Source organism: Balaenoptera musculus, chromosome 9, assembly GCF_009873245.2.
Source record: "Balaenoptera musculus isolate JJ_BM4_2016_0621 chromosome 9, mBalMus1.pri.v3, whole genome shotgun sequence".
NCBI classification, from domain to species: domain Eukaryota; kingdom Metazoa; phylum Chordata; class Mammalia; order Artiodactyla; family Balaenopteridae; genus Balaenoptera; species Balaenoptera musculus.
Window position 1 is genome coordinate 18,196,257 of NC_045793.1, and position 22,593 is coordinate 18,218,849.

At 43.8% G+C, this 22,593-nt stretch overlaps 2 protein-coding genes across 2 annotated transcripts in view; one reads left to right on the forward strand and one right to left on the reverse strand.

The window, feature by feature from the left end:
- SLC13A4 (solute carrier family 13 member 4) overlaps nucleotides 1–6,106 on the forward strand; it is a 40,094-nt gene extending 33,988 nt beyond the window's left edge. The window contains exons 15-16 of the mRNA XM_036864191.1: nucleotides 1,173–1,310; nucleotides 4,796–6,106. Coding sequence (XP_036720086.1) covers nucleotides 1,173–1,310; nucleotides 4,796–4,933 — 276 coding nt within the window. The 3' untranslated portion in view covers nucleotides 4,934–6,106. The remainder of the gene's footprint in view (nucleotides 1–1,172; nucleotides 1,311–4,795) is intronic.
- A 5,562-nt stretch (nucleotides 6,107–11,668) lies between these two features.
- STMP1 (short transmembrane mitochondrial protein 1) lies at nucleotides 11,669–21,515 on the reverse strand. The gene is made up of 3 exons (XM_036864365.1): nucleotides 21,398–21,515; nucleotides 13,522–13,575; nucleotides 11,669–12,585 (listed from the first exon to the last, which is right to left on the reverse strand). Exons 1-3 carry the CDS (start codon nucleotides 21,410–21,412, stop codon nucleotides 12,511–12,513), a joined length of 144 nt encoding a protein of 47 aa, XP_036720260.1. The 5' UTR covers nucleotides 21,413–21,515; the 3' UTR covers nucleotides 11,669–12,510.
- Nucleotides 21,516–22,593: the final 1,078 nt, after the last annotated feature.

Consider the following 22,593-nt stretch of genomic DNA (forward strand, 5'->3'; position numbering starts at 1 on the left):
TTCCGGTCATTGCCACAGCCTTCACTGATTGGTGTTCAAGCCATAGTTTGATAGATGAAGTCTATTTCAAATAGTAACTGATAAGTAAAGAGATAATTAATAACAGCAAGAGTTCTAGAAACCCTTTTCCAAAGGACTAGGCTTAGTTTAGGGGCAGCCCTGAATGGAAACAAGAGTGGACAAGATAACCTTAAAACCCTAGGATTCTAATTCCCCACAATCATCATCAACCTTTCTCTCCTAAGATGAGACCTAACAGGAGGGCGGGAGAAATAGCTACAGAAAATGGAGGCAAAATGCTCCCAGAAGTACTCTCGGCTGCAGAGACCAAAACCACAGCTCTGTCATCAGCGCCTCCACCCAGCTTCTCTGTCCAGGAGATTCTGAGAATTATGAGCAATGCCAGCCTCATTCCACGGTCTCAGAACAATTTGTTATTAATGGAATAGGGGAGGGAGCAACTGCCAGATCTCAGCCTGGCTAAGCAGCCCCAAAGGTAATGCACCAAACAAAATGCTGCCTCTGTCCCATTCTGTGAGGTGGAACCTATAAAATGAAGGCTCCTTCTCATTGCCAACAAAATAATATCCTCCTGTTCTTTCTAACCCCAAACTCCTCCCAGCCACTCTTTGCTCGTTGCTCAGATGACTCCCTCCAACTTCTCCCTTCCATCATCCTGCCTGTGTGAGCATGGGAATGCACTTAGTTAAAACTTGGCAACGTTGAGGGTAAGACCACGGGTTCAAGTCCCACGTAAGGCAATTATCTTACCTAGGAAAAAAAACCCTTAATTCTGCACCCCAAGAGCGAGAGATGCCTACTCCCATCAAAGCAGCTTATTCATGAGATTTGTGTTTGAAGAATTTCTCAGCTAAAGAATAAAATTTTAAAACCACTTCCTTAAACCAGCACCAAGAAATGAAACATCCCTTCTGGGAAGTAACTTGGAGCCCATGTTTCCATGGGAAGTGAGCGAGCAGCAACAGGAGCCCGTCCAAGGAGCCCAGCACTACATGCTTCTGAGGGCGTGATTTGACTGCCCCCAGCACATGGTGTCCAGCCAAGGCTAGCCAACACCAAGCCATCACCTAAAGCACATTCACGAGAGTAAGCACAGGAAATGCAAGTCTCATCTCAAGGCTAACGCTTCTGTGAATTCTCTCTTCTCCTAGTCCGAAACGCTGCACATAAATCCGCTCTACACCCTGATCCCAGTCACCATGTGCATCTCCTTTGCAGTGATGCTGCCAGTGGGCAACCCCCCTAACGCCATCGTCTTCAGCTATGGGCACTGCCAGATTAAGGATATGGTGAGTCGTGGGTGTCCTCTTCCTGCCAGGCCCACCTGCCATGAGAACAGGGATGACGGGCCCCACGGTCTTCTCCTAAAGTTTATTATTTTGTAAGCGGTGCCCTTGACCTGTCATAGCTCAATCTGCTGTGGCAGAAAGAATGGTCCTGGTAAAAGGTTTCTGTATGGTCCATGAGCACCAAGAATAGCAGAAATGTGCTCTTCCCAATCCTAATCTGGGAGAAAGTGGGAATGTGGACAGAAAAAGCTGGGACAGACATGGGATGTGACCCAGTTCCAGAAGGTAAGAGCTTGTTCTAGTCTTTGCCTCAGTTTCTTCATTGGACTCTGGGGATATTCACTCAAAGAGTTGCTGGTTTATTCACAGAAGGTTAAGTGTGAGACACTGTATGAACCTAGGGTGATAAGAACAGGATCCTTCTATTCAACTCTCTCCCCCAAGCAAGGAACCCCCGAAGCAACAACTACAAAATGAAGCACTCACAGCCCATTTCTTAGTTTTCAGCGAGGCTCACGGAAGACAGCTCTGAGGGTACATTTTGCCGCTGATTTTAGTGTGCAGCGCATCCACTCTCCACCCCTCAACCTGTGCTCACTGCTATGCTTTTTAATACCCAGGGCTGACGGGGTTGGGAAAGGAGGAAGAAACTAATACAGATGACTGGGCCGGGCTGACTGAAAGCCGGCCCCTTCACCCTTGCTGAGGGCCTATTTACTTTTCACTCAAATCCAAACTTGATCTCAGCAGCCCTGTAAATACCAAATGGAGAAAAGGAAGAGCTTCAGGCTGGGAGCAGATATTCAGATCCTTTCTACTTTCAAACTGCTCATCTGAGTCATCTGAATTACTTCAGGGAAGGGAGGTCACAGCCACCCCTCTGTCCTCCTCAGATCTTACTACACAACCCCGTCTGCTCCTACTGAGCTCTGCCCCAACTCTCCTGTCCCCACGAACCACCCCCCGCCGCTTCCCCCACTCCCGCTCCCTCTGCCATGAGCTTTCGCTGCTCACCCCCAGCCTTCTACCCTGGAATCAAGTGATCAGAGACAGTCTTTTGTTTTTTTTAACATCCTTATTGGAGTATTATTGCTTTACGGTGATGTGTTAGTTTCTGCTGTATAACAAAGTGAATCAGCTATACATATACATATATTCCCATATGTCCTCCCTCTTGCGTCTCCCTCCCTCCCACCCTCCCTATCCCACCCCTCTAGGTGGTCACAGAGCACCGAGCTGATCTCCCTGTGCTATGCGGCTGCTTCCCACTAGCTATCTATTTTACATTTGGTAGTGTATATAAGTCCATGCCACTCTCTCACTTAGTCCCAGCTTACCCTTCCCCCTCCCCGTGTCCTCAAGTCCATTCTCTACGTCTGCGTCTTTATTCCTGTCCTGCCCCTAGGTTCATCAGAACCTTTTTTTTTTTTTAGATTCCATATATATGTGTCAGCATACGGTATTTGTTTTTCTCTTTCTGACTTACTTTACTCTGTATGACAGACTCTAGGTCCATCCACCTCACTACAAATAACTCAGTTTCGTTTCTCTTTATGGCTGCGTAATATTCCATCGTATATATGTGCCACATCTTCTTTATCCATTCATCTGTCAATGGGCACTTAGGTTGCTTCCATGTCCTGGCTATTGTAAATAGTGCTTCAGTGAACATTGCAGTACATCTCTTTTTGAATTATGGTTTTCTCAGGGTATATGCCCAGTAGTGGGATTGCTGGGTCATATAGTTCTATTTTTAGTTTTTTAAGGAACCTCCATACTGTTCCCCATAGCGGCTGTATCAATTTACATTCCCACTAACAGTGCAAGAGGGTTCCTTTTTCTCCACACCCTCTCCAGCGTTTATTGTTTGTAGATTTTTTGATGATGGCCATTCTGACTGGTGTGAGGTGATACCTCATTGTAGTTTTGATTTGCATTTATCTAATGATTAGTGATGTTGAGCATCCTTTCATGTGTTTGTTGGCAATCTGTATATCGTCTTTGGAGAAATGTCTATTTAGGTCTTCTGCCCATTTTTGGATTGGGTTGTTTGTTTTTTTGATATTGAGCTGCAAGAGCTGCTTGTATATTTTGGAGATTAATCCTTTGTCAGTTGCTTCGTTTGCAAATATTTTCTCCCATTCTGAGGGTTGTCTTTTTGTCTTGTTTATGGTTTCCTTTGCTGTGCAAAAGCTTTTAAGTTTCAGTAGGTCCCATCTGTTTATGTTTTTATTTCCATTTCTCTAGGAGGTGGGTCAAAAAGGATCTTGCTGTAATTTATGTCATAGAGTGTTCTGCCTATGTTTTCCTCTAAGAAGACACAGTCATTTTTAAAGGCACTGGATGACGAGCAGGGAGCCGGTCCTGGGTTCTATTCCCAGCCTGGGCACCAACTCAAGGCTTCACTTTCCTCACCTGCTAAGTGAGGAGGTTCAAACTAGATGCTCTGTGTGGCCCCTTTCAGCTCTGAAATGGCCTTAATTTAGCTCCTTTAGGACCTGCCTCCTCTCATCTGCTAGGAAACATGGGCAGTTCTCCAGGCCAAAAGGCCCAGGAGGCCAGGGTGATTAATAAGTCCAGGGCTTGGGCCAGAAGGCAGAAAGGCACATCTAGTCATTTGCTTAGAACAATTTCCTAGCATTCATTTTTCCCTCGCAACTTTCCCAACTTAGTCCCAGCTAGTGGACTTGTGGTGACATGCTGTATACTTGGTCATCACCTGGTAGGATGCCAGCCATACTTACTGCACACTTTTCCAAATGGCCCTGGCTCTGCCATCCCTCACGTCCCCCTTCCACCTGGGAGTGTCAATGCCATGACAGAAATGGAAGGGGTCAGAGCTGTGGAGGTGACATTCCCTCAGGAGAAAGCAGCAAAGGCCCCATGCCAGCCAGGGTGCCTGTGTCACCTTCCTGTGGAAGGGCTGGTGCGGAGGCAGCTGACCTGTTGCCCCAGGTGAACCTAAGGTACACTACTTCCATGAGCTGTTCCTTGGGGGAAAAAAGGTAACAGTCATAGAATACAGGCTCTCCTACGAGTCTTATGTGTCAGCACATTAAAGGCTCTGAGAGGTTCCTGCTTTACAAGCTCTGTTTAATCTTGATGAACACAGTTCCCTATTACGTAGCTACAGAACTCTTTTTTAGCGTAACTTAACATCCCAAGATCTGGTGTTCCAAGTACATAGCTTCTAGGCCTCCATGTAATAGCGAGAGTGCTACAAACATAGAGAAGGTTCTAACGGCCGTCTCCCAGCCCCAAGTCCTCCCTGCTCTCCTGTCCTCAACAGTCCTGTGCCCCCTACAAGGCACCACTAGGGCACCCCAGTCAGTGACTGGAACAAATCAGGGCCACGCAGGTGGGCTGTGATCACATCAGGGGTGAGGCTCAGGCAGGGGACACAGGTGGGAAGCATCTGGGGATCTGCGCTGCTGCCTGCTCACGGTGACTAGAGTCTGTGTGTCCTGCTGCTTTGTCTCCTGCAGGTGAAAGCTGGCCTGGGGGTCAATGTCATTGGCCTGGTGATAGTGATGGTGGCCATCAATACATGGGGAATTAGCCTCTTCCACCTGGACACTTTTCCCGCCTGGGCTAAGGTCAGTAACATCACTGATCAGGCCTAACACAAGTGGGCAAACGGCCCAACCAGAGGAGCTGCCAGCACCCGGCAGGATCTGACCAACAGGCCAAGCAAACCACCAGGAGTGCACAACCCCCAGCAGAGGAGTCCGCCAGCTACCACCTTGAGTGAAGCGCAGGGAGCCCGCAACGACCAAATGCACAGGCTTGGATGTTAGTGTCTTCTGCTCTGCCCTCCTTCCTTAGCACCACAGCTCAAGGAAACCTAAAACCGTTCTCACTTCCTTGTACCTAGTCTCTCCAATCAGCTCTTTCTGAAGACAGGACGAGACAAAAGCCTGTCTTTGTTGCCCCTCAGAGGCTAAGCCTCACAAACTGACTAGTCTCACTGGGTTTGATGTTACTCTTAATTTCTCAATCCCTTGTAGGAGTAGAAGGAGAAATCCAAATCATCCTACCTATGCGCAGAGAGTGAAACCAGTGACTTCTCCTCTTTGGGGGGAAATCTCACCTAGAACTTGAGACCTAACGTTGGCTCCTTTCTCTCAAGTGTTTCTATCATAAGTTCTCTCCACAAAAAGGCAGTTCTTAGTAAGTCCTCTTTGTGGCAATCAGTACTCTTTTATCACTACTCTGATTCCTTTTTAAGCGTCTCTCTTCAATGGCTTCTCTATACCTTGGCACCAAATTCCTGTAAAGAAATAGTGTCCCCTTCAGGAAGAGGCTGGTGCTGTTCTCTCTGTCAAAGGAAAAGGAAGTTGAGAAAGAAGACACAGATTAGTGTCTCTCTCTTCACTCATCACTAACCATCAATACCACCGTGCTGGTTAAGTGTCGGGAGGGAGAAAAAACGTTCATACTTGTCTTATTAAGGAGGCCGAAACTGTGATTAAGACCATAGCACTATTAACGATATTGGAAGGACTTTCTTCTGGAGGTAATGAGTAGTTCGTCCCTGAGAAGACAAGCACAGAAAGGTCCAAACACATCAGTCACTTTCTACAAGTTAATGAGCCTCTTGAGGGGAGGGGAGATGTCTTACGTCTCCTAAAGTCCCCAACAACTTATACAATATAGTAAACTGTACCTGCTCAATAAATGTTTCCTTTGAGAAAAATCACTTTGGAAATCCAGGCCTCCTCCTTCCTCCTGTACTACACCCTTTCCCCCAAGACAGAGGTCCTTGCTATAGGACTGGATGAAGCTCCCAGGCCCTCCGGTCTTCAGGCATTACACATTTCTGATTCCTACCATCAGTTACTCGCTAAATACACCCTATGGGAAAAGGAGGACCCCATAGTTGCTGCACTTCTTGAACTGATTTTAAGTTACTATTGATAGCACATGCAGTTTTCCCACAATAATTAACCAATAAGTCACTCCCTTAGTTTATCAAGTATCTGTGAGTTATAAAATTCTTCTGTGCCAAACTTGCACCAGGTTTAATCAGGAATATTACTGCTTCTGCCAATTAGCTTAAGCTAAATTATCTGGCCACTTATAAAAGTGAATGAGCCCATATGAAATACCAGTATCAGGTACACTATGTCTGGTTTGACGAAGCCAGATCACTACAGTCACGTTGCTTTAAAATGTTCAGAAGAGTCAGGATGTCACTCCTAATGTCAGGGTAGCCAAATCCTCCAGTGTCTGACCTATTACAGAACTTAGACTCCAAGCCTTAAAGTCAGACAATAAGACAAAGGCACAGATAAGATGATTCTGGGAGTATAAAAAAGTAAAAGGAGAAAGAAAAGTTGACTTAGAATTAAGTTGACTTAGAAAGATTGGTCCCTGTTCAGCTATTTGAGACCCTGACTCACTCCGAAAGGGAAAGCAGTGGAGCCCCCCCTGCAGCTGCTGCCAGGTCCCCCAATCAGCTAAGCAGCCAGTTCAGAAAGGGTGTTTATTTCGGTCTGGGCAGTAGACTGAACAGCACTGTTCTCTCCCCAGACCAGAGATTCAGGCCAAAGAAGATTGCTCATTCCAGATATGACTAACAAATGTCAGCTATGACTAACAATTCTTTGTCTTCTAAAATCACTCTGCTGTTGGACAGGAACTACAATAATAGCTGTACTAGTCTTGTCACTTGCAAATATATTAAATTTGATTTTATCTTCTCGTATCACAACTCTACAGGGGCAGAAAAGCTATAAATGATCATCTTATACCAGCTCATTTCATAGATGATGAAACGGAGAAACACTAAGTAGAGCTGCATCTTATTCTCGACTATACATCAAATTTGCTTAAAGTTGTCTCTCAAATTCCTTTAAGTCACCCATGAAGTACAGGGTATACTATCTTTTATGTTAGTATTTACATGAAAAAGACTCACGTGCCATCTTAGTAAGTAAAAAATAGCTAGTTTTTCCTCCATTGCCAAAATAGATCCCTGTTTATTTAGCTGAACCCAAATAAAGTAGGTGGCTTTAGGACCCTGTTTGAAAAATACATCTGAACACTAGAATCACCCTCGCGGCACTAGCACTAGCGAGACATCCAAACCGTTAAAAGACAAAGGGAGGAATTCCCTGGTGGCGCAGTGGTTAAGAATCCGCCTGCCAATGCAGGGGACACAGGTTCGATCCCTGGCCCGGGAAGATCCCACATGCCGCGGAGCAACTAAGCCCGTGCGCCACAACTACTCAGCCTGCGCTCTAGAGCCCGCGAGCCACAACTACTGAAGCCCGCGTGCCACAACTACTGAAGCCTGTGCGCCTAGAGCCCATGCTCCGCAACAAGAGAAGCCACAGCAATGAGAAGCCCACGCACCGCAACGAAGAGTAGCCCCCGCTCACCGCAACTAGAGAAAGCCCACACGCAGCAACAAAGACCCAGCGCAGCCAAAAATAAATAAAATTTAAAAAAAAAAAAAAAAGACAAAGGGAACTGACAGCACCCGAGGGCACAGGGAGCTGTCCTGGGGCTGTGCTCACAGAATGAACGCCCAGCACACCGCCCGCACTATTTACAGGGCACCTTCTGCTTGGCCCAATCCTGTACAGCTGTACAGGTAAGAACCAGGCGACCACACTGCACTTTCCATAAGCAGGCGCAGGACTCAGATTTTGCAATGTCCCACCCTGCCCCACGCACTTTCCAAGACACTTCACCGTTGGGTTCTTTTGTTTCTCTCCCAGTGCCTCAAAACATGCCATCCGCTAGGTCTTCAGTACTTGACTACGTTGCACCCAGATTTAGGAAAGGTATAAACTGAACATTGGAAAATCCAAGTCTCACAGACTCCCTATTAAGACCAGGAAAGGTCTCAAAATATTTCCCCTTCACCGCCCTGTTCCTTTCCATAAGGCAAGGCCCTAACAGTCAGTAGGGAAAGAACTCATTCATCTGTGTAAGGCATGGAAATGCTATGTGCAAAGTCCGAGCCGGGAAGCTGAAGAAAAGCCTCATATGCTCCAGTACGGTATATAGTGTTCCTTCAGGAGGAATAACAGAAAAAGCATTTAAAATGTGGGAGAGCTCCGCAGAAAAACAAACATCAGCATAGCACCAAGGGAGTGAACTGCCCAGTGGAAGTGAAAACATGATGCATGTTACATATGCTCCATGAACCCGTTAAGTACAGAAGACTGGAAAACCCACACATTCTAACTTTTCTCTAGAGTCACACAAATGAAAATTGAGTAAATGAGTTAGAAAGAAGGGGCTTCCCTGGTAGCATAGTGGTTAAGAATCCGCCTGCCAATGCAGGGGACACAGGTTCGAGCCCTAGTCCGGGAAGATTTCACATGCCATGGAGCAACTAAGCCCGTGTGCCACAACTACTGAGCCCGCATGCCACAACTACTGAAGCCCATGTGCCCTAGAGCCCATGCTCCACAACAAGAGTAGCCACTGCAATGAGAAGCCCACGCACCGCAACGAAGGGTAGCCCCTGCTCGCCGCAGCTAGAGAAGGCCTGCGCAGCAATGAAGACCCAATGCAGCCATAAATCAATTTTTTTTTTTTAGACTTTTTTTTTTTTAAAGAATTTCACTTATTTATTTATTTATTTTTGGCTGTGTTGGGTCTTTGTTTCTGTGCGAGGGCTTTCCCCAGTTGCAGCAAGCGGGGGCCACTCTTCATCGCGATGCGCGGGGCTCCCACCGTCGCGGCCTCTCCCGTTGCGGAGCACAGGCTCCAGACGCCCAGGCTCAGTAATTGTGGCTCACGGGCCCAGTCGCTCCGCGGCATGTGGGATCTTCCCAGACCAGGGCTAGAACCCGTGTCCCCTGCATTGGCAGGCAGACTCCCAACCACTGCTCCACCAGGGAAGCCCCCAATTTTTTTTTAAAAGTTCATTATGAGTTAGAAAGAAGGAAATAAAATTGTCCCTTTAAATCAAAACTGCTTAATTGTATAAAACACTAAATCAGAAGAGACATCTAAAGACATCAACTGGTAACTTCAACTTATAAAATACAGCACCTTTTAACAATTTTAAGTAAGGTTCTTTTGGTTTTTTCTCTCCCTTTGGTTTTTGTTTGGGAGGGTTACAGTTTAAGAATAAGCTTTCCAGTTCAATGTATTTTTTAGGTTCCCAACATAAACCCTGAAGTCTTATTTTTCACACGTGAGTAACCTTCAGTAGAATTTTATGTAACCTTCTTAAGGTCAGGTGTAGCAAAAAGTTTCCTTAAGTCACATCAGCAGTAGTTTTCAAACTTTTTTAAAAGAAAAAAAGGCATGTCTTGCAGTGGTTCTTCCCATCCCTCCGCTGCTTTGTAAGGCAAGGGCCTCTACAAAACACCCAGGGAACGTACCTTTCAGTGCCACAATCACAATCACCACACCCCTTAAAATCCATGATGGTTCTGGGTTCCTCCAACACTATATCTCAGTGAAGATAATCCTGCCTGAGAACTCCGAGCTCCTTTTCACTCCTGCAAGAACCTAAAACTAGGAGAGGGGCTCTGAATGGTGACCAGGAAGTCAGCCTGCGTTCACTGTGTAGCAGTTTACATGGTGAAGGTGATTTGCTGGGTGGCTCCCACTGGCAGAAATGATCCTGTCATCGAGGTAAGTGTCACTCCTGAGGGAAGCTCCAAGTCCAAACAAGCTTTGTTTACAATATATACTTACAGAGACCTAATTTTCCAACATCCAAGTGACCCTCAAAGAAGCCACTCTGGGGGTGCAGTGGTTGAGAATCTGCCTGCCAATGCAGGGGACACGGGTTCGAGCCCTGGTCTGGGAAGATCCCACAGGCCGCGGAGCAACTGGGCCCGTGAGCCACAACTACTGAGCCTGAGCGTCTGGAGCCTCTGCTCCGCAACAAGAGAGGCCGCGATAGTGAGAGGCCTGCACGCCGCGATGAAGAGTGGCCCCCACTTGCCGCAACTGGAGAAAGCCCTTGCACAAAAACGAAGACCCAACACAGCCAAAAATAAAAATAATAAATAAATAAATAAAAATTAAAAAAAAAAAAAAAAGCCACTCTGGGAGGAACACACGCACAAATAACAATGCTCCATGGCTGATAACAAGGGATTCCTCTTTGGAAAGAGTTTTCCAAGCTTGTGGCTTGAAAAACCCTTTTGAATACCCTCAAGGATGGTAAACGTCTAGCCTTCGAGGCTGTAGTTCATTCTGCTAACAATTCAGTCATTCAAGATCAAACCTTGTAAGCCAGGTGGTATGATCAAGGTGCATACTATAGATTTTCATCAACAAAGAGAGTGACCATAGAATAATGACAAATTTTGCAGTTCATAAACTGGCTCCAAAAGTGAGTGCGGAAAAACAAAAGTATTCTGACCAAAAGCAACATGTTTGGACTAATATCTACTATTTATTGGACATTGCAAAGCACTGTGCTACACATCACATACATTATTTCAACTGTTTCTCATGGAAGCCCTATGAGGTAGGTATTGTATCCACATCTTACAGAGAACACAACAGTTTCAGAAAAATAAGCTGCTTGCCCCTGATCACACTGCAAGGGAGAAGCCAACCATAATATGATCCTAAGCAGTACAACCTGACAGGGACAAAACTTATCTCCATGTATGAAAGATCCATGTTTCCAAAGAGAAGCAGATCACTTCATTTTATAATCACATTTAGTATCAGTGGCATCACTGCCTGAAAAAAAAGGTCTCTAAACCATTCTTCCAGTTTACTAATTCTGCTAAAATGTCTTCAGAAATGGCGACATCAGTGAAGCTGTCTAACAAGCCCTCTGGAACAAAACACCCAGTGAAATGGGCCTTTATTTATATTTAGTGCAAAATACACTTCCAGGACTTGAGCTTGGAGCTATCCCCCTGCACAGATATGTATAATATTAGGTTCAAGGTTATCACTGTAATAGCAACAGATAGGAAACAACCTAAATGTTCCTCAGGGGCAGATTAAATAAATTATGGTATATTCATTCAGTAGAACCTTATGTAGCCAAAAAAAGAAAAGAGGTTCTTTGTTCCTTACCTACTGATATGGAATGACCTCCACTGGGGAAAACACTGTATATAGTTTGTTATCATTTGTATAAAAACCCCCATGTACATGTGTTTGTTCAGGCACAAAATCTTTCGCAAAAGGATACAGGAAACTAGTGAGTGCCTGACTCCAGGGTGAGGAACTAGGAGATGAGGGACAATGCAAATCACTTTGTATTGACCCAGGGGGAAAGTTAGGTATTTAAACTTCTTTTTTAATTAAAAAAAAATTAATTGATTATATACTTGAAAAATTAATGGACTGATTATACACTTGAAAAATTACAAGGGTAATTTATGGTTGCAGAAAGAAAAACACAAAAAGTCTTCTTATGAGAATCTCTATAAAGTTATAATTTAAATACATTTTTTTAAATGTAAAAAGGCATAAAATTTCCTTTCTACACAACTTCTCATTTATCTACCATGTAATGTCAAATGTGCCTGTAATCCCATAAAATAAGTATGATTCTTATGAGAGAACAGAGCCAGATCAAATGCATCATTAGGAAAAAACATGCATACCAGACTATGAATTCTACTGAGGACAAAGGCCATTACTTTAAATACTTTTGAATTCCCCAGTTCCTGATAGGGTTCTCAGAACAGGGTTTCTTGGTTAATGAACAGCAAATTGATTTATTGGTTAAATTAGCAACTATGGAGCTTCCTGACAACAACATAAAATTAGTGGATAATTCACCAGAAACTGGCTTCTAGATTTTCATTTTAATTACTACTTTGAAACAACATAATTTAGTACCAAAGGTTTAAACACCCAATATAATTGCTAGACTGTGAAATCAGCATTATTTATATCTCATCAGCTATACAAAACTCATCAATTTTTCTTTTGAAAACGGTAGTAGAAATCCCAAAGAATAAGGGAGAGACTACTAATTAAAGGTCATGTTTACTAATCTAGCACCATAATTCCATTCTCAGGACCTCCCAAGTGGCTGGAAGGAGGAAGGGAAGAAGTGAGGATGTTGGAAAAGTAAGGGCTGTTCTTAACTTGTGGCCCCATTTGTGCTGTAAGGCAATGCAGGGTCTAGCAAAGAAGAAAATTGCTGAGGCTGGAGATGAAAACAAAAGCTTTTGGTTCAGATGGTAAACGAGGCCCTCAAGAACAGTAGAATCAGTTTATCCAGGAGGCAGTGCTGGAGTCGGCCTCATGAACTAGGGGGTTTCTTCTTGGCGTCCACGTCCTTTTTAATTTCTTCAAGTTTTTTAGCCAGGTTTGGTATCTTTAAAGAGAAAAGAGATTATTATCATTTCGCATCTACCTAATCAATATTTTTTCATTTCTCTTCCTCTAAATATAAATGGTTTTTTTACTTTTCCTCTAAAAGAAACCTGCTCAACAGTGGTCTTTCTTAGCCTCGTAACTGCCTAAGAAGGATACCAAAAGATGTAAGTTAAAGTAGGCTCCCTCCCCAAAAGCCAGACCCTGACTTCTACTTTTGTATACCCACTTAGCCCCTCAATCCAGTGCCAAGTAAAAGTTGTACATATAAACAATAAATGTGACATAAATTAACAAGCACCTGCCTAGAAAACCACATGACTCAAGTGAAGGTTGACAAAGGGAATTCCCTTTATCACACTAAAAGCTTCACTATAAAACAAATCAAAAGTTAATATCATGTTTCCCTTCCTTATCTCTTTAAAGTAAGCATTACCTTTTAGGATCCCCATTAATGGGCATTTGTGCCACCTGATTTTCAACTTCCCCATCTGTAAAGTGAAGCTAATACAACTCCCTACTTCACAAAATGCTGTCCTCCTTATATGTGCTGCACTGTATGAATCCACCTCCAAATTACTCAGTCATCTCTACTACTGGGTAGGGTGCTGAAAAGATTGTCCAATTAAAGTATCACTTCACATGATTTTCCACAGAACTGTAAGAATCTAACAGTGTTACTCTGTGCTAACAAACCCAGCTCAGGATCACCATGAGACCACCTAAACTGATGGGATTTTGCACTCTTATGGTGACAGGCGCTTCTGTGAGTTCTGTTATTTTTTCAAACAATGGAAAATCTTTCTACAAAATTCAGGACTTTTTCCTCAGACCTATGGACCTTGTTTATGCTGGAAGGCATACCTTACTTCAGCAAACACAAGTCACTATGTATTAGTTACGTGAAATCAAGGAAGACGTGAATATGGTCACTTACGTCATAGTTCTGAGCCAGGTACATTCCCACCACGTTGCCAAGAGTAAATCCAAGCTGTAAGGATAGAACAGGAAGAGTCACACTGGAGACGGAGCTCTGTGCCATCCGATACCACACCAGATTACATGGATAATATTCTCCTAAGGAGCGCAGGACAGTTATAAGACCCCGGTGTCCAGGCTAGGGCCGTGCATAGCATGAAATTCACATCTTTCTTCTATAAAATAAACACAGAAATATCCTCCCAAAAGGTTAAAGAGTATACGAAAGAATATATGGTAGCACTGAACACACTGACCTTATAAATATTTGGCTGTAAGTTCTAGAAACTCAAGCCAAAATTCTGATTTTTGTTAAAAGCCCGTTTATTTATTTTTATTTCTTTGGTTATGAGATTTGTTATTTCTTGCTACATCAAGTAAAAAGTATTCAATTTTAAAAAGTATTCAGCTAAATCGTAGGATCTTAGAAAATGAAGGGACCTTCACAGTTCAATCTCTTCATATTGCAAGAGGCACCTGAGGCCTAGGACAGGGTCATTCATAACAGGAGCACAGGACAACCTAAATTAGATTCACACTCAAACACTAAAATATACAAGACATGAAGCAGGAAGCTGACATGCAACTGAGACAGCACATGGTTTAGCACTCTGCCGTGGGTGGAGTCTAACGGGCAGGGCACTTAAGACCTGCAGAGAACACAGGTACCCTAACCATCTCTTAATCAGTGACAAGAGAGACGGGCACGATTTTTAGAGAACTGTAAGTGTTTATCCCACTGGGTGACTTTTCCTGAACAAAAACTGTTTCATGAAAATTTAAAGCACTGCCTTCACACCAAAAGAGTTTCAAAGTTCCTTAAGGTTGGAGTTTTAATGATGATCTATAATTTCCTGGGTTTTTTCCCCCAATAATTAAAAATCTCCAACTGAACGCCTAACTTCTAATTTTATAAATTTGAACTGGCATCTGATTTTTTTTATCATTTTCTTTAATCAGTGTCGCTCCTATGCAATACACAGCAGAGGTTAACAGAGAAAAACTAAGCGCAGCACTTAACGCTAATGGTCATATGTGGTGTGGTCGAATTGTCTTCAAGCTGGAGAACTTCAGAACACAGCTGGATCCTTAATAAGTTTTAAGCTTACTAAGCTTTAAACACCAAAAGCATAATTTAAATAGGTTTGTTGTAAGTTAAGAAGCATAAAAGAGGCTATCAAGTCTAATCATAGACCATTTTCTGATCATTTGATTAATCAAACATATCTTGTGAATATTTTTACCAATGTGCACCAAGAAGCAAAATGATTTTTTTCACTCCTATGGGTTGAAACCAGGCAGTTAGAAGTTTTCCAAATCCAGAAAGAGTATTAAATTTGCTTAAAAAAAGAGGGGGAAAAAATCATCTAAGAATGTTAGCTCTAACACCAAACAGAAAGAACAGAGGGTTGAAATATTTCAAGAAAAATAAATTAGAGTTCTGGTTCTACCACTGTCTAGCTGTGTACCTTTAGGCATGACACTTAACCTCCTTGGCGCTTTGCTGATCTGAGTTTCCTGATTTATAAAACATTATACTAACAATGTTCCTTCTAGCTCCAACATTCTAGGATTCTTGGTTCTTACCACGCGTGTCTCAAAATAAATATGGCATATCTAATGTGTCTTCATTTTGGCAATTTCACGAGGCATCAGGGCACATGAAAAAAACAGCAGTTATTTTAAAACACAAAACAAAAACCATGGGTCTCTAGACAAGTCATATCCAATTCCAGTTTCAGAATACTGCTAGGTCTACCAATGGGATATTGTAAAATTACATACACAACATGAGAGAAATGGGCACATGAAGAGAAATTTGAGGAAAATGCATGACACCAGAAAAGCATTCATATGTTGTTCATGGGATACTCAATAGACAAGTTTAGACAGGTAAAAAATTTTAATCTGAATAAATAAAGGATCTCAAAAAATAAAATCTAAATCTGAGGAACAGGGACTCATTAGTCTGAGAAGTTAGACTGGAGCCAGAGTACAAAACGTCTCGAATGAGTCTGAAGCCTCTCTGCAGGCCAAGAATGCTTAACCTCCTCCAGGCCAAGACCTGGAAGCCTCCTAAGTGGTCCATCCGGATGGCTGGATGCTATCACCATGGTCTTCCTCCACATCACACGGTCCCCCCATAGTACTCCCTGCACAGAAGATAGTGCAGAAGGAAGGCAAATGCGTTCTTCCCAAGCTCAACACTAAATACATCACTATTATGTCCTCTCTGCCATCATTTTGAGACTTTAGGAATATGCAGCTTCTTCTCACAAACATATTGGGGACAATAAATGGTGAAACACCAGAAGTCTGGGGACTGAGGAGTGACATGAGCGAAGTAATGTAGAGGACAAACAAGTGAGAAGAAATCTGAAAAAAATCCTCCCAAATACATCTGGCCTCCAAAGGTTTTGATTAAAGGATTACAGTCCCTTATACCCTGAAAATCAATTTCATATCCAGCCCTGTGAAAAGATTATAAAACGGTCTCTATCTTAAAGAATTTATATGATGTATAGAAAGAAAAGCTACATATAAGTAAAATAGTTATGTAACAACAGAAAGCAGCACCCAGCACAGGACTTTGAATGTAATAGATGCATGAAAAACCAGAACTGGGTCGTGCATTAAGTAACAAAATGGGTGATACAGAAGTGATTCTTTTAAGAAACCATACCTGAAAGAGATCGGTGTACCTCAACTTGTTATTAAAGGTTCTAAAGATGCTGAGGAAGTGTTAAAATTTAAACTGGAAAGGGACGTGACTGTGGAGAATCAAGGTACAAGATAGGAATGACATGTGATGACCTGAATAAAAGAAACAGGCCCAGTTAGAAAAGTGGATTTGAACTAAAAAATGGAGAGACATACTAGTACAGAGAGCTGGGTAGGGGTAGCTGATGGACTTCAAAAAACAAGCAATGGAGTTTAGTTCATTTACAAAATGGTGGGGAGCCACTGACTGCTCTTTACCAGCAGCAACATGATGAAAGCACTGCTTTGTAAGCATTCACCTGACAGCTGTTCCCAAAAAAGGCTGAAAAAATACAGATTAGAGAAGGCACACGGGATAGCAAGCAAACAGGAATGAATTGTTTTTCTTCTTTAAAATCAATGAAGATCAATGGAGTAGAATAAAGGGTCCAGGAATAAACCCTTACATTTATGGTCATGTGATTTTCAACAAGGGTGCTAAGACATCCCGTGGGGAAAGAATGCTGGGACAACTGGATATCCACATGCAAAAGAATGAAGTTGGACCCCTACTTTACATCATAAACAAAACTTAACTCAAAATGGATCAAAGACCTAAATGTAAGACTTAAAACTGTAAATCTCTTAGGAGAAAACATACGAGTAAATCTTCATGATCTTGGGGTAGGCGATGGTTTCTTAGATATGACACCAAAAGCACAAGTAACAAAAGAAAAAAATAGATAAATTTGATTTTATCAAAATTTAAAACATTTGTGTTTCAAAGAATACCAACAAGAAAGTGAAGAGAACCCACAGAATGAAATAAATATGTGCAAATCATGTATCTGATAAGGGACTTGTACCCAGAATACATAAGGAATTCTTATGACTGAATGATAAAAAGACAACCCAATTTTAAAAGCAAAGGATTTGAATAGACACTTCTCCAAACGAGATATACAAATAAACGGCCAACAAACACATGAAAACATCATTAGTCATGAGTCATTAAGGAAATGCAGATCAAAACCACAATGAGGTGTCTCATCGCACCCACTAGGACGACTTAAATCCAAAAGATGTATAAGTGTTGGCAAGGATATGGAGAACCTTCATACGTTGCTGGTGGGAATGCAAAATGATGTAGCCACTTTGGAAAAGTCTTGCAAATCCTCAAAAAGCTGAGCACAGAATTACCATCTGACGCAGCAATTCCACTTTAGGGTATACAACCAAGAAAACTGAAACATGCACCTACACAAAAACTACATGAATGTTCACAGCAAGATTACTCATAACAGCCAAAAGGTGGAAACAACCCAAATGTCCATCAACTGGTGAATGAATTAACAAAATGTGGCATATTCACACAATGTAATAATAATCAACCATAAAAAGGAATGAACTCCTGATTCATGCTACAACATGGATAAACCTTGAAAACATTACGCCAAGTGAGAGGCAGTCAGAAAAGACCACGTATCGTATGATTTAACTTATAGGAAATGTCCAGAACTGGCAAATCCAGAGAGACACAAAATAAATTAGTGGTTGTCCAGGGTTAGGTGTGAGGGGAATGAGAAATGAATGCTAATGGTATGGAGTTTCTTTGTGGGGGGCAATAAAATATTAGATATAAAAATTAGATAGTGGTGACACTTGCACAACTCTGTGAACATATTAAAAAACCACTAAATCCTACACTTTAAATGGGTGAATTGTATGATATGTGAACTAACTGTATCTCAAAACTATTAAAAAAAAAAAAACAGGGGCTTCCCTGGTGGCGCAGTGGTTGGGAGTCCGCCTGCCAGTGCAGGGCACACGGGTTCGGGCCCTGCTCCGGGAGGATCCCACATGCCGCGGAGCGGCTAGGCCCGTGCGCCATAACTACTGAGCCTGTGCTCTAGAGCCCGCGAGCCACAGCTACTGAAGCCCGTGCGCCAAGAGCCCGTGCTCTGCAACAAGAGAAGCCACTGCAATGAGAAGCCCGCGCACCGCAACGAAGAGTAGCCCCCGCTCGCTGCAACTAGAGAAAAGCCCACGCGCAGCAACAAAGACTCAACTCAGCCAAAAATAAAATAAATAAATAAATTTATTAAAAAAAAAAAAAAAAACAGTAAGATTTGGGACTTCCAGGGCTTCCCTGGTGGTGCAGTGGTTGAGAATCTGCCTGCCAATGCAGGGGACATGGGTTCGAGCCTTGGTCTGGGAAGATCCCACATGCCGCGGAGCAACTAAGCCCGTGCGCCACAACTACTAAGCCTGTGCTCTAGAGCCCGCGTGCCACATCTACTGAGCCCACGTGCCACAACTACTGAAGCCCTCACGCTTAGAGCCCGTGCTCTGCAACAAGAGAAGCCACCTCAATGAGAAGCCTGCGCACCGCAACGAAGAGTAGCCCCCGCTCGCGGCAACTAGAGAAAGCCCCCGCGCAGCAACAAAGACCCAATGCAGCCAAAAATAAAATTATAAATTTATTAAAAAAAAAATAAGCCCATGTGTGTTACAATGTGTAAGAATATTGGAAAGCACTGAGATGCAGTATGCAAAAGCCGAGGGAGGAGGGATTAAAGAGGTGATTAAGAGTACCAGGTACTGCTGCTCTGAGAGATAAGAAAAAGCAATGCATTACCCCAGTAACAGTACAACAGGCAGTGTACACAAGCCACAAGCAGTGCCCATCATATCAGGTTTCCCTTTAAAAGCTTCAAAAGTTTCCTTACACCAAACTGGCTAAACCATGCTGCAATTAAGGAAGCTACTGCAGTAAAAGCAAGGGGGAAGAGGCAGCAGGACCACAGCAGCAAGTTTCAATATAGGGATGATGGGCAAATATTTTAATCCAAGGAGAAATGAACAATGAAAAGAAGATATAAGGAACACAATCAGGTGCAGTGGTTTTCAAATACTGTTCCAGGAAATGACAACCACAGAAAACATCTTGGAGGGTTCCAAAATGGGTGATGACAGAGCACCCTCCAAGATATTTAACTTGTGACTATCCTGTCACTTCCAAAACCTGTTGCATCACTACCCTTCTGAGGAAAACTGATCCCCATTCCTGAGCAGAAACTCAGAGTACAACTGATACCTTGCCAAGAGAAACTGAGCAATATCTGAGTCCTTACTGTCATTGTTTCAAGTACTTTAATGTATTAACTCATTTTTAATCCTCACAATAAAATCATGAAGTAGGCTCCCATTTTCAGATGTGGAAACTGAAGCATAAAGAATTTAAATAACTTGCCCAAGTTCCCACTGCTTAAAAATGATGATTCAAAGGCAGGAGTCTGATTCTGGAATCTGACCTCTTAAGCACTAGGACATGATGGCTGGTCACAGGTTAAAAGCTCGAGGAGATCTTAGGGATCATCTACATCAACCCCATTGTTTTATAGATGAAATGGCTGAAAGCAAGGAGAAAGATTCGCCCAAGTTCAAATGAGCTAGTGAATCATTTGACAGAGGTAGAATCAAGGTAAAGTAATGCTATCACTTCTTTCAACAAATGTAATGAGGAGGTGGGAGAACATCCGTGTTACTTCTGAGCTAGGAATTTAATGAATGGCTTTGGCATCTCTCCTTAAATGCTGAGAATTCTGAATTTGCATTATCAGTCACATCCATATTCATACACAGCAAAAGTTTATTTCAAAATCAAATAAAGGGCTTCCCTGGTGGCGCAGTGGTTGAGAATCTGCCTGCCAATGCAGGGGACACGGGTTCGAGCCCTGGTCTGGGAAGATCCCACATGCCGCGGAGCGACTAGGCCCGTGAGCCACAATTGCTGAGCCTGCGCGTCTGGAGCCTGTGCTCCGCAGCAAGAGAGGCCGCAATAGTGAGAGGCCCGCGCACCGCGATGAAGAGTGGCCCCCGCTTGCCGCAACTAGAGAAAGCCCACGCACAGAAACGAAGACCCAACACAGCCAAAAATAAATAAATAAATAAATAAAATTAAAAAAAAAACCAAATAAAGTCACTCTGCAAAGGTACTTACAAAGTTAAGTGTAAATGAATCCATGTCCTTCCTCCCAGTTATCAATGAGCTACGGCTGTATAGAAGACTCAATTACATCGTCTTACACTTTGGGGCTGACACTGTCTTTAACCTGAGTGTTTCCTACAACCATATGGCAGTAATTATTTCTATTGACTCCTAAGCTAATACCCAGTTAGGACACTGGAGAAACTTCCAGAAGCAGAGGTGTAGCCATGTCTTGTTTGGGTAGTTTACGTCAAGGATACTCTCTTTCGGCCTAGAGATTGAAAAATTAATTACCATCTCAAAAAGGACAGAGGGGCACCTTTTCTTCTTTAATCTCTTTCATAAAGAACGTAACATTTGGGAAAGTATCTCATCCCAAGAGCACTCAATTTCCATCGGCCACCTGGAAGGTATTAGAATACCTGCCTCTTATCAGAATCAGAATTTAAACATCCAGTTTTGAAGGCACGAAAACCTGGAAGAAAGACTTTCACCTGGAAGTTTGGCAGGTCCTCCTGAAACCTTCAACCAGGCAATCTTTGAAACACACTGGGGCTTTGCCAGAAAACCCGCTTTCAACTGAAGTAAAGACCCATGAAAAATAATTTGTTTACTCATGGAAACAGTCGTTTTACCCTACAGTGAGCATTTTGGAAAAATTATTTGTACACCAGGGCCTGACTCAGGCCAGCAACCAGCCGTCCTCCGTCTGGAAGCTATAAAAGGTCTGACGAGGGCTTCCCAGGCCTCTAACTCTAGCGGTTTACTCCTTTAGAGTTTATTCCTGGCCCTCCTACGTTCTCAAAGACGCCAACCAGCAGGGCTCTCAGTCGGGGACGGGGTATGTGTCTACGTCAGGGGGTGGCAGGGCAGAAAAGTCATTAAGGCCCCCGGGAGCCTTAACTCGAGGAATACACAAAGCACGCGGACACGTCACAGAAGAGCTTTGAAAACGCACGCTCTGACCCCTCAAAAGTTTTAGGGACTTGAAGGGCGGCAGAAAAATGCCGGCAAAAGGATTTGGGTGAGGCAGAAACAAAACCCCGAGGCCCACCCCGACAGGCGACTAGCAGGCGCGGGGGCAGTGGGACCCGAGGGACCCACGCCCAGGGCCCCCAGCTCGCTCCTCGGCAGCTCCACTCACCAGGAACTGGAGCATAGTGTCAGCAAGGAGGACTCGTAGGTCGGCTGCAGCTCCGTGGGCCGTCCGAAAGTGCCTCCCCCGGCGCGACGGGCGGAGCCCGCGGCCGACTTCCGGTTCACGCCCCGCTCCGCCCCTCGGCACCTCCCGCCTCCCCTCACCCGGAAGCGGCTCCGGGCGCCCCCTGGCGGAGCTCCTCGGGATCACCTCCTGAACTGACCGCCCGGCGCGAGCGTGCGGGGCCGGCTAGGAGCAAGTCCCAAGCCCCAAGCCGGGCTTGCATTAGCTTTGAACATTCAGATTCCAAGGCCCAGTCCTCAAATCCCGCTTCTGTAAAGCCGGGTCGGGGCCCAGGAATCTGTATTATTAACCGGCATCGCCACACTTATGATGCACAGCCAGTCTTAGAACTCCCGGACCTAGAAGGATCACAGCAGGCGGTGGTTCCCATCCCCACGTGCAAAGCGGAATCACCTGTGGAGCTTTTGCGATATACTCCACTGGGGCCCCAAGCAGAGTTGTATTTTTCAAAAGCTCCACAGATATGCTGTGTAACCTGCGTTGAGGATCTGTGATAGAGGTTAAGTAGTAAGATGGAGGCCTTTGGAGTCTGGCACAGCTGGGTGCAATTCATGACTGCCGTGCACTTCCTGGGGCAGCCAGAAACGAGTTACTTAACCTCCCTGAAGTTTGCTTTTCTTCAGTGTAAATGGGGCTAGCACCAGCTCCCTTGCTGAACTGTAGGGGGATCAAATGAGACAAGGTAAGGGATCCATAAATGCTTGTCATGTGTCGGGTGTGGACAGTGAGATCTGGAAGACCTCTTCCTGGCCTCTCTGCACACAGAGCTGCCACCTCCTACTCCTGGTCTTCGAATCCCTCCACAACCTCCATCAACACACACACTTACAAAGCAAGACCACCGTCTTCTCTTTGCTCTCAGCCTTTTGAATTCACCCTTATCTGCTATATTAAGTAGAACTCTGGTTTCCAATAATAAAAACAAAATCATATTAGCTTAAACCAAATGAGAGTGTATTATACAGTAGACAACAAGGAGGAATAGGAAAGCTATTAGGAACTAAGCAGCATTTTCTCTCCATTTCTGCCCTTCTCCATACATCTGTCTCATTGTTCTCTCTCTTTGCTTTACGTTTTTTTTTCTGCTTTCCAGAATATGGCCACTGTTACTTAAATTT